We start from the raw sequence: 12386 nt of genomic DNA, 5'->3' as shown, positions 1-12386 counted from the left end.
AAAGCTAATACGACATGTAAATAAAAATAAAGAAAGTAGCCTGGAGCAGCCGAGCAGGCCCTTAAAGTCAAGGAGTGATCCTCTCTCGTGGGTTAGGGTGACATCCATGTTTGATTAAGTAGTTGTTTTTAATTTGTATGCCTATGAACGATATTTTACCGTGCTAGATCTGTCTCTCTTGCTGTTGCGGTCTTGCCTATCGGCTTGACTAATGTCTGTCTGGGTCTCTGGGACTGCTCCACTTTATCTTTTTTGGCTTTGCTCCTAATTTTGCTAGTTAAATAGGAACATCTTAACAAACTTTGCTCTAGATAAAAGGTGGAGTTGATGCTGAACTCTAGGTGTTTTATGGTTCACTTGAAGAGATACTTTAGAAACTTTAGGTTTTTTTTGAGTTGTTCTATGATGAAGTTGGTGAAATTGCGTTAGCTTTGGTAGAGTGGAGCAGTTCCAAATAGATCCTAAGCGTAACAAAATCAGCTATACCAGGACACTATACTCAAACAAATGGTGAGTGACGAAATTCAGTACTACTAAACTTGATAAGAAAGGGATATTCTTTTGAGTCATCATAAGAGTCCCTCCGTCTCAAAACAAGTATATTTCTAACATATGTTGGGATCAATGCTACTATAAAATTACATATACATACCTATATCGGAAGTGGTAGTAGCATATAATAATTATACTTTAGAAATATAGAAATTAGAAAACCTACTGGTGCTAGGTGGTCCATGACCTAAAGGTGCACGTGTTACGTGACAAAATTTTAGTATTGGAAGTGCGCTTGTTTTAGGACAGAGGGAGTACTGAATCAAGAAAGCCTAGACCATATATCATTCTTAGGGTAGTTTCAACCCATAATTTTCATGAGTAGTTTCTACAGGAAAACACCACCTATAGAAACTACAGTTTTATTTTATAATTTTCCGTGTGCATTCTAGTTGGATCGTAGCCAATCGTCCATTTGTCCGGTGGTCATCTCTTTCTCTCCGCTCAATCCCTCCCCACCGCGCGGGTGGGCGAGCACATCAGCACAGGACTGGAGCGTTCACTTCCAGCTCGGTGAAATTATTAGTTCAAACTTTTCGTTGCACCAGCATGGTCCAACAATAGGTGTACCATGCAATGGCCGAGTTCGTCATCTTCGGACTGACCATGTTGGGACGTGTCGTCATCTTCGGATTCATCTGGATTCGTCATGAAACGTATTTTTCATAATATATTTACTTGAGCAACCACATTACCCGTCGTTTGTAGTAGTGAGGGTTGGAAGTCCTTGATTGCTGGTTTGGTGAACCCTACATATTGCAATCTTCGGAATTTTAAGTATTAGCGTCCTAAATATTTTAACATATTTCAATCATAATTTAGTTGAACTTGTATTCTTCATGTCCTTGATCTCTCATGACTTGTCCTACACATGTAGATAATAATTTACTCATGTACATCCATGTGCCAAAAAGCATATCTATCTCAAATAGATTTAATATGAAGCATTGAATTTGAATGGCAATAGGATTTTCCTTGCAACTCTATGTAGAACATCATATTTTTCAGTACAATCCTCTTCTACTAATATGCTTTACCAGGAGTATGTTGGATGTACATCCTTAGGTCACTGAATATATTTGTCCCAGGTACAGTTGTATGGTAAAGCCTTAAATGAGATAAGCAGTGAACTACTAAGCAAAGCACTTCATTATCTTCCATCTAGCGAGATGGATATTGAACCAAAGTCCATCATCCTCGGTGATGGGTATGATGACATTGTGGACGAGTCGATTTGTCCTCCCTGCATTAAGGTCAACATATGAAAGCTAAAGTGTGCTGGCAATAGCTCTGGTAGTGGCACGTCACCATCAAGATACTGCAAGACTTGCCGCATGTTCGGCCTTGCATCCGGAAATGGGTGAGAGCACAACAATCCTAACTTCAATGCAAGGCACACCTCAGCAGTATCATAGTTACCTTGGAGTCTGATATCCACAGCATCAAGGAGTTTATCTTCATGCCAATTCTGAATCACCCAATCGACCAACATGAGCTGATGGCCTTGGGTGTCTTCAGTCACTGGCTTTTTCCCACAAGTAACCTCAAGAATAAAAACTCCAAAGGCAAATACATCAGTAAGAGTGGTTGCCTTGCCTCTATGTACTAGCTCTGGAGCTAGGTATCCTATTGTGCCAACAACATGTGTGGTCTGTGGATCAGTGCCATGATCATATAACCTCGCGAGGCCGAAATCTCCCAGTTGCGCTTTCATCTCTTTGTCAAGAAGAACATTGTTTGGTTTGACATCGCGATGTATTATAACCTTGTCCCATTCCTCATGGAGGTAGAGTAACCCTGCTGCAATTCCTTTGATGATCCTAAACCTCTGTCCCCAATCAAGGATGGCCCTGCCCTCTTTACCATACAAGTATCTGTCAAGACTTCCATTTACCATATAGTCATACACCAGAAGGAGCTCACCTTTTCGCCTACAATACCCAAATAATTTCACTACATTGTTATGTTGGAGGTGCCCCATGCTTACAACTTCAGCAATGAACTGTTTTGTACCCTGCATTGAGTTATACGACACCCTCTTTACTGCAACCTCTGATTTTGATGTGGGAAGCACTCCCTTGTACACCCTACCAAATCCACCTACCCCTATCAAGTTCTTGGAACTAAATCCTTTGGTGGCGTTGTATAAATCCTTGTAAGCGAACCGGTGTGGACCATACTCGACCTCCCAATCTTCATGCACCTCCTTATATCTAAAATGTCTCCTCACAAGTAGAACAACTATAGTTCCGGTAAGTGATATGAAAAGCGCAGATGCAATCGGTAGAGTGATCTCTAGGATTCTAGATGGAGGTCTTGGACCGAGATAAGGTAGTTTGGGTAGCTTTGCAGAGTCAATGATTGGAGCTGGACTATTCATGCCAAAACTCCAGCCAAGCACAGAGTGATGATGCCCTGTGCTTAAGCCCGTTGCAGATGAGAAACCAATGTATGCTTGCTCTGTTATAACCGTTGAGAGGTTATAGGTTAAGGAGAGCAGTGGCCTCACAGGTTTTTGCATGCCAAGGGGTGCTATTGTCACATCGATCCGTGTCGTGTTTCCGTCGTACTCCACCCAAGCTTGGATTGGACCATTTCCCCGGAGCTGTAGGTTTGTGAACCTTCCATTGCTGTCGTCATGGAACCCAGCCGTGCTGGACTTGAGAGAGCTGAGGCTGTTGATGTCGATGCCGACATGGTTGTTGTCGATGTCCCCAAACTCGGTGTTCTGGACGGTGTCAAGCTCAACTGCAAAGATATGGTTGCTTGAGTTCCCGTTGTCAGTAGAGTTGAGAAGGCCCATGAATTGGATAGGGAAAGCACCGGTGAAATCAGTGCTTGGGGCGATGAAGAAGGCAAGGCCATGGCCTCTGATGTCAGAGAACGAAGAGAGGAGGCCGAACACGAAGGAGAGGGAGAAAGACTGCACCGTGCTGTCCGGGGAATGGCGGAAGCGAAGCGGGGACGGGTAGAAGGCATGGCCTTTGATCCTGGACGTGTCGTTAGTCAGCTCGATGAGGCCGTCCGACGTGATCCTCGCCGAGCCGTCTAGGGTGAGGTTGCTGCCGGTGAAGCCGTTGTAGACGAACTGTGGAGGATTGCTGCTACTGATGACGGTACTGAATTCTGGTATCAGGAAGAGGAGGATAGGCAAAACGAGCTTCATGTTCATGCTAGCTGGCACTGGTCAGCTGGTCATGGGGGCTTAGTAGTCGATTTGTGTTATGCTAGCTGCAGCTGCAGTGAGATCACCTGACCCAACATGTGGAAATTTATAGCCAGGTGGGACACCTATTCCAGCAAGTGATCGGTCAGTTACCCGGAGGCTTACGGGTCACTGAAGAAAAATCGTTTTCAGAGCAGTGAGGTAGCGGTCTTCATGGGTTGGCCAGTGTGCTTTCTGGCGGCCAACCTTATAGCAACGTGTTCGATCTAAAAAATGAGGAGTTCGCTTTCGATGCTGCGTGTCATATGGACTATAGAAGCCAAAAAGATAAGCAATCAGACTGCAAGTGGGACAATATAATGCTACTTGATTAGACAACCAGCCCGTTCACTTCCTCGTATTTGGCTTATAAGCCATGACTTATCAGCCAACGAACAGTATTTTTCTCTCACACCAAACGAGCCAACAGTACTTTCAGGCATGGCTTATAAGCCAATCAAAAGTGCCCTGTCGACTAGGAACTTACAGCCATCCACAAATGACAAATTAGTCAAAAGAATATCATCTCAGCTTTCTTCTGAGTTAAATTATCTATTCTTAACTAAGTTTACATAATAATACTTAGGCTATTCTTAGTTAAGAGTTTCTGGCGTTGTTTTCAAAAATATCATATCATGTAAAATAAAATAAGACATGAATGAAGGTCTATTCACTTCAGATTAAAGCTACAGCGAACACCCCTATCCATTCTTCACGCATAGTTTAAAAAAACGCGACCGCTGGGGGGGGGGGGGGGGGGCTCTTTTCCCCACCCGTTTTTTGCTTCCGACCGCGCAAAAACCCCCGAACCCTGGCATCACCAGCGAGGGGATTTTTATTGTGCATCACCCAGGATTCGTACCCTGGGTGGGTGGTTCCTCTGCTGGAAGTCCTACCATTGATCTACAAGCTCATCTGCTCATGTATAGTTTCATTCTATTGTTTCAAAGACATTTTATTTCACGACTCATATAGCGTTAACGATCGTGCCAGAAGAGTTTCATGTATATGAACTTCACTTTTTCTCTCTCTTTTTTTAATGTTGTTGTGCCATCAAAATGCATATATGACAGTTTATTAAATGCAGATGGAACTCACATAAAACTCATATTGACACTGACCTTGTATTTTTTATAGTATACCTATTTTATGTGTCATAAATGTTGATGATCTTCTCTATAAATATGAAATTTATAGTTTAATTTACATATTTTAAATGACAGAGGGATTACTACAGTGAGAGTTTTTTTTAACCTACTACAGTTAGAGTTTTACTCGATGATATTTGATGGTGAGATAAATTCGAGGCACGGATGAGTTTGTGTATTGAATATTGGAAAAAGTCTACTTGACTCCTCCAACTATCATACTTGGTCTACTTCACCCCCTCAACTATGAAACCGTCTGTTTTACCCCCTGAACTTTTCAAAACCGTCTATTTTACCCCCTGAACTGTAGCAAACCCGCCGTTACTGTAGCAAACCGCCGCTGAAAACCGCCCAGGGGTAGAATAGACGGTTTTGAAAAGTTCAGGTGGTAAAACAGATGGTTTCATAGTTGAGGGGGTGAAGTAAACCAAGTATGATAGTTGGGGGGTCAAGTAGATTTTTTCCATTGAATATTCGGGGTGCTCGAGTAGCTCTCAGCGCTCGAATTATGTGGCCCAAGGTTCTATATGGCCCAAAAACGAACTTAGCCCTTCAAGGGCCAGCCCATAATAAAATAGCAACCAGGTCCAAAGCGAGCCCAGTAAAAGCCCATACACAACCAGGGCGAACCGCCTCATGGCCGCCCGTTGCGGTCCGCCACGTACACACCTCGTACACGCGTTGCATTCACAGCCCATAATCCTTAGCCATTGCGGGCCCCACGCGCCACGTTTCGATCCCCCGCGTACCGGGCCCAACCATGACACGCCTCTTCTCTCCATTCCTTTTTGTCCCCATCGCGCGACACGATCACACCAAGGAGCCGAACGGAACCGAGGGGGCAGAGAACGGGAGGGGAATCCAGAGACGCCTCATCCGAGCTCCGAGCCTTATCGATGGCCATGATACTGCGCGCGGCGGGCAGGCGGCTCCTCGGCGTAGGAGGCGGCGAGGCTGCGCCCGCGGTCGCTGCGGCGGCGGCGGCGGTGGGCAGGAGCAGAGGGTACCACGAGCGGGTGGTGGACCACTACAACAACCCGCGCAACGTGGGGTCCTTCGATAAGGACGACGTGGACGTCGGCACGGGGATCGTCGGCGCGCCGGCGTGCGGGGACGTCATGAAGCTGCAGATCCGCGTCGACTAGGGGTCCGGCAGGATCGTCGACGCGCGCTTCAAGACCTTCGGCTGCGGCTCCGCCATCGCGTCCTCCTCCGTCGGTGAGCAGAGCCAGCTTCCTATTCCGTGTCGCGCAGGAGTAGATTGTTCATGCAAAATTCGTGATTATTAAGTCACGAGACCTTTCTTCTCTGCGGTGATAGCGACAACAAAGAGAAACCGTAGCTGATCGTGATAATTAAACTGGAAAATTAGGATGGGACTCTAACAGAGTTGGTAAAAATAGATAGCTAAACTCGTAATTTAGCCAACCTTTAAAATAGAAACCTCAGCCAAAAAAATAGAAAACTCCAACCGCCTTTCCAATAGAGTGAGGCGAATGGCTAGCGGCATATGCAAGCTATATCTAGTATGCGAAAATTTCGGGATACATGACTTGCTATTTTATAAAGGTAGATACAATAGTTATTGACTCCAAGGTTTAAAATAGTGGGCTATTGTAAATAGCGGCATCTTTTTTTCAAAAGCTATAAAGCTATAGCGCAGCTATAGCGGAGCTACGACAGATAGCGGTTTTTAAGAAAACCGTAAAAAAATCAAGTAATTATTTCATAAAAACACAATAATCGTGAAAATTACTGAACACAAATATGTTTTCAAGGCTTTAGGAGTCTAGGGAATATTATTTAATATGGCATTATAGCACAATTTGTGAGACTCAAGTGTTCAATTTTCTAAAAGATCAACTTAACAGTAAAAGATAAATATATAATAAGTAGATTGTCACTCTAAAAGCTAAAGTTGAAATAGCAGCGCTATTTTAAAGTCACAGCTAATCAATTTAGCGACGTTAAAGCATAATATAATGGTTATAAATGATATAGCGGAAAAATAGAAATAGCGTAACGGGAGCTCTCTCCAGAGGCTATAGCGGCGCTATAGCGTTGTTATAGCCCGCTATTTAAATCCATGTTGGACTCTCGTTTTTTTTTTCTAAAATAGTCAAATATAGATTACACAACATGGATAGCTCTTCTGTTGAAGCACATGGTCAGTGTAGTTTCCGCGGGACGTGCAGATTTTTTCCTGTCTTAGTAGTCTTAGTAGAAACTGCAGGGTTTTTTTTTAAAAAAAAGTACTTATGTTTTATAGATACATGGCTTTAAGGGGCTATTGCGTTCTTGCCCCTACTTGGACGTCCAGTTGTGATTTTACCCCTGCTTTTGTCATCGTTGTGATTTTACCCCAGTTTTTTGAAAACGAAGCTTAAGTTTACCCTTATTCCGTGAACAGCAGGTAACGGTGTCAACTGGACTCAGTAAAGACAAGTTTACCCCTGTGAAATTGCCCCTACTTATCTGAATACGTTGTGATTTTATCCCTGTTTGGCAAACAAATCACATCACCGAATACACAGTTAGCTAAATCGATGGACCGACAAAAACTCATTCTTCCTAAATATTGATACTAATTTTCCTACGGACCAAATCACAGGAGCTGGACGCGATGCCGCACGTGAAGTTGCCGCCGGCGACGAGGAACGGGAAGGAGATCCCGAGCGCCGGCTCGTATAGGGTGGTGGTGGGCCCCTTGAGGCTCCAGCACACCGCGGTGTGGTTGGGCAGCCGGAGCGCGCACGCGTGGGAGTCGCCGACGGCCAGGCCGTACCCGAAGAGGTCCCTTGGCAGCGCGCTGACGGTAGAGGTGTTCGCCGCCACGCCGACGTCGTCCGTGCCCGAGCAGAGCGCGGCGCCGGAGGCGAGGACGGTGCATGCTCGGAAGCCCCCCGCGGCGAGGTACGTCGCGGCGGTCGCATTGGCGAGCCCCGCATGCACCGCGCTACCCTGCGGGCCCCAACATCGGATGGCCGCGGACGCGTTGGTCTCGACGAAGGACGAGACCTCCCTGGATCCGCTGTCGGGAAGCGCGCCGGCCATGGATCCACCACGGGAGGGGGTGGGGGCGGCCGCCATGGATCTAGCCGCCCTCCACCGGATCCAGCCGCGGGGGGGGGGGGGTGCGGTCGCCATGGATCCGGCCGCCCTCCACCAGATCCAGTCGCCAGGGGCGCGCCCACCATGGATCCGGCCGTCCTCCATCGGATCCAGCCGCCGGGTGGCACGCCCGCCATGGATCCAGCCGGATCCGAGGTGAAGGAGAGGGGTTGCGCCGCCCGCTGATGGAGGAGAGTCGCGCTCCTTACCGCCGGTGGAGCCATGGAGGTAGGGGAGGAGGGCGGATCCGTGACACCACCCGCTGCTGCTGCTGCTCCGTGCCGCCGGGAGGGGCTGAGCCGCCCTGCGCCCTGCCCGACGCTGGATCCGGGAGGAGCCACCGCCGGGGGCTGGGCCCGCGCTCGCGGCAACCGCGCACCACCGCTGGGAGCCGTCGTGGGGGAGAGTGGAGGAGAGAGGGAGGGTTGGGGAGGGGGCGCGTCGGGAGGGGAGGGGAGGGGAGGGGGCGTGTCGGGCGCCGGGAGGGGAGGGGAGGAGACCGGATGGAGAGAGGATGGTAGAGGACGGGGGATTGGAAGGGTACGAGCGGATAAGGGTATTGTCGTCCTTTGGTCTTACTGTGAAGGGATATAACTGACAGAGTTGAAAGTAAGGGTAAACTGAGGCTTAGTTGTTACAAAACAGGGGTAAAATCACAACGACGACAAAAACGAGGGTAAAATCACAATTGGACATCAAAGTAAGGGCAAGGACAAAATATTCCCTGGCTTTAATTGTGTATTTAAACATAGTGTAATTATATACATAATAGAAAAATAGAACAACTTACAATTTGAAAACGAATGGCATCACATTGGTTTTCATTAACAATTGGGGCGCTACTAAATGTTGAGATGAGTACCAGAGTCACAATTGTGTTTCTGTGGTAATCACTTACTATTTAGTAGTAGTCCATAGTTATGGCATTGACTGACTAAGTTCTTTGTTGTGGCTGAAGTCTCTTGTGAGCCTGTAAGGCGTCCTGGTTCATATACTCTGAAAAATAATAATAGGAAGATAATGAACAAAAAAAACTTCATATGGTGTTCAGAACTTAGATCCATTGTGAACAAAAACCTTGTTCGCTGTGTCGGTCTGCCAGGTGTTCAGAACTTAAATTTTCTCAAAAAAAGGTGGTGTTCAGAACTTAAATCCATTGTGAACAAAAACCTTGTTCATATGGTTGATTAGTTTACTAGTGCCAGGTGTTCAGAACTACATATCTTTTAAAAAAAAAATAGAACTGGTAGGTGCAGTGCCTTTTCATTTAGTAGATAGCAAAGTCTGAAAGAACTACATATCCATTTTGAGGTAAAAACAGTAAGGGGATATCTTAATATTGCTGTAAAAACTTGGGCCCACTAAACTAATAAAAAAGAAAAAAAAAAAGCGGCGCTTGCACCTCCGACCTTGTGGTTAGCAGCCACACGCTCTAACCAACTGAGCTATTCCAGCTATGCACAATGTGGGTTTACTTATTCTTTTGGCAATTGCATCCACTTCACAACTTTAGTTTATGCAGCTTATGTGGAGCCACCATCAATCTTATATTCAACCAAGCAGGGGTGCTGATTTTGCCATAACGGACATACTTTTGGTGATTTAGCTAATATAATATTGTGGTTTTACAACTAACAATGTTGTTACCATAATTTATAAGTTATCTATTTGGGTGAATTATGCACTTGGATATGACCCTTTTAGACTAAAGAAGGTCACAAGGTTAAATGACTGTATGCTTATATTTTGCAGGTTATAATACTACTTTTTACGTACGCTCAGTGTTTTGTATAGCGCATGTCGAGCCTAGAACAGTAGAACTCACACTACTAGGTATCGATGCTCAGTTGCCATGCCATTTCGTATCTGCGTTTGGATGGCTCAACCTCCACACAGCTCACCGTGCAGAAGTCTGCCATGCCATACCTGCTTAGTTTTTATTTTACTGACTTGATTTCATCCATCAGTGTTTTTTTCCTCCTAGCATTTTTTCCTTATAATTTTATACCCATTTTTTGAATATATAGTTGGTTCCTTATTCATTTCTGCTGTGTTACAGCTACCGAATGGGTCAAGGGCAAGCAAATGGAGGAAGTAGTAGCGATCAAAAACACGTAAGTTATGAATCGGCCTGGAATTCGTCGTCCCATTCCATATTTCTTGGAGTTGTACTGATACATCTGTCTACGTCTTTCCATTTTTGCAGCGAGATTGCGAAGCACCTGTCTCTTCCACCGGTAAAGCTCCATTGCAGCATGCTCGCTGAGGATGCAATCAAGGCCGCCGTGAAGGATTACGAGGCAAAGAAAGGGAAGCTGGCCAAGACAGAGGAGCAGGACATCCCATCCCCATAAGAGCGCAGCTACCTCGAGCGAGCAGAGTAGTACGTATATATAACGAGCGAGGAACTCATGCGCCAAGAGAGCATGTATATATAAGCTAGGTGGCTACGATGTTTGGGTTTCATCGAATAAGCGAACTTGCTGCAGTGTGGTTCTGCACATAAATAAGGTCTGCCCCTTGCCCTTATCTGCTTAGTCGGAGCATGGATGCTTAGATTGAGTGAGCAATGTTGTTGAGATCAGGGGTCCGGCTTTGACTTCTTGCCTCTCTTTGCAAGAAGCTCTGACAAACGGCATCTGTTACGACTCCTCGCGAGGAGCCCGGAGGAGCTAAGAACATTTTTTATAGAAAAGTTAGCCGAAAAAAGTGCTACAAAATTGTGGCCGGAGCCATTTTTGTTAAACATTTTCTAATATAACTCTGTCTCCATCAGAGAAAGCTGTTCCACGTTGAAGAGCTAGGGTCGAGCCATTTTTGTTAGGGCCCAGGAACATGGGAAAATGGAGGTAGAAAACGGAGGATTCAGAAACATAGGAATTTTGTACTTTGTACGTACTTTGGATGAACCACATAGGAAAAATACAGGATGTTTGGATGAACCACATAGGAAAAATACAGGAAACAACAGTACGTAAGTTAATTAGAAAAATAACTATGATCTTATCTCCAAAGAACAGTGTTACTATTTCTATTGAAAAATAAAGAACAATATTTATATATAAAAAAATCTAAGCCAACCTTGATCTTATCCATCGCTTTCTAGACGCATGTATTTCTCCCCTCTCTCTCTCTCATCGCTTGCCGTTGACTTTGACTTGCAACTCAACCGTGTAGCTGACGGCAGGTTGACACGTCTGGCTGGGACGTGCTGACATTGCATATTACGCGGCACGAGCCTGTCACGATTAGTCTATCCTTGGAATGGCTAATAAGGCATATGCCTCTCTCCACTCCTCAAGATTCAGGCTAAAACGAATCCCCAGCATCCTGACAGAACTCTTTGTTTGTTCTACTGCTATGAACTCACACAAAATTCTCATTCATTCTCTGGGCGAACCTTTTTCTTCAGATAAAGATTCTCTGGGCAAACTGAACTAATATACTGACACGTAGCGGCATGTCGGATCCTTAGCTTTGCCATGGCCAAAAGGGGCACGCTTGCAAAGATGCAGACCCCTGCACTGCAAGTCTGCAAGATCCAAACCTCCCCGTCCACACTATGTAGCCGCAGCCTTTAAGCTCACTCCAAGCGTATCCATGCAGCCAGGGCGCCGCAAACAACTAAAAGCCTCCGTGTGCACGATCACAGGCTGTGCTGTATGCTGGCCAGATTGAGGAAAGGAATTGGATCCGAAGCAAGCAAGCAAGCTAGCACTAGCAGGTAGTATAGGACTAGCAACGAGCGATGTCGTCCTCGACGACGGCGGCGCCACTCTTCCCCGCCGGCGGCACGCGCCCGCTGCAGCAGCAGGCGCCGTCGCTGGCCGCCGGCGACTGCGGGGGCGGCGGGTTGTACACGCCGGTGTTCGTGGTGCTGGGAGTGATCGCGGCGCTGCTGGTGATCTCCTGCCTCGTGGGGCAGGTCTGCACCAAGAAGTACCTGCGGCCCCGACCGCGCAGGGACCGCGTCGCCTACTACGACGACGACGGGATGGAAGGCGGGTTCGGCCTGCCTCACCACGGCGGCATTGCCAAGATGGAGGCGTCGGCGCCGCCGGCGTCGTCAGTGGAAACGCGGGCGGCCGGTGGCGCCGCAGCCGCCGTGCAACAGACTTGCGCGGCGTGAAGGTTGCCAGGTGATATGAAAATGATGCCTCTGTACGTACGATAGTTTGTAGCTATGGCTTCTCCTCAGGTCGTTAGCTAACTTCCCTGATGTGCCCTGTGCATATATAGTCTTGAAATCCTTGTATGATGGAAAAGAATTGGTCTCCACGACTGTAAAGATGGAATTGTCGTTGTGAAAATACCTTGTGAATGGAATACAAATCAAAGCATGCATATTGCAAAGATATATATATATATAT

The 12386-nt window shown here is 46.4% G+C and overlaps 2 protein-coding genes across 2 annotated transcripts; one reads left to right on the top strand and one right to left on the bottom strand.

The window, feature by feature from the left end:
* Positions 1–1532: 1532 nt before the first annotated feature.
* On the bottom strand, positions 1533–3790 carry LOC136513838 (L-type lectin-domain containing receptor kinase SIT2-like). The gene has a single exon (XM_066507812.1). It carries the CDS (start codon positions 3722–3724, stop codon positions 1703–1705), a length of 2022 nt encoding a protein of 673 aa, XP_066363909.1. The 5' UTR covers positions 3725–3790; the 3' UTR covers positions 1533–1702.
* Positions 3791–5695: 1905 nt separating this feature from the next.
* On the top strand, positions 5696–8422 carry LOC136512380 (uncharacterized). The gene is made up of 2 exons (XM_066506345.1): positions 5696–6123; positions 7517–8422. The coding sequence occupies exon 2, from the start codon at positions 7529–7531 to the stop codon at positions 8174–8176; it is 648 nt and encodes a 215-aa protein (XP_066362442.1). The 5' UTR covers positions 5696–6123; positions 7517–7528; the 3' UTR covers positions 8177–8422.
* The last annotated feature ends 3964 nt before the right edge of the window (positions 8423–12386 follow it).

This window comes from Miscanthus floridulus, chromosome 16, assembly GCF_019320115.1.
Source record: "Miscanthus floridulus cultivar M001 chromosome 16, ASM1932011v1, whole genome shotgun sequence".
Lineage (NCBI taxonomy): Eukaryota > Viridiplantae > Streptophyta > Magnoliopsida > Poales > Poaceae > Miscanthus > Miscanthus floridulus.
The sequence above is the reverse complement of the archived record's forward strand: the minus strand, read 5'-3'. Positions and strand labels throughout refer to the sequence as shown.

What these genes read in the sequence shown, in the direction of transcription:
- LOC136512380 (XM_066506345.1), top strand. Translation starts at nt 7,529, where the DNA reads ATGCCGCACGTGAAGTTGCCGCCGGCGACGAGGAACGGGAAGGAGATC.
- LOC136513838 (XM_066507812.1), bottom strand. Translation starts at nt 3,724, where the DNA reads ATGAACATGAAGCTCGTTTTGCCTATCCTCCTCTTCCTGATACCAGAA.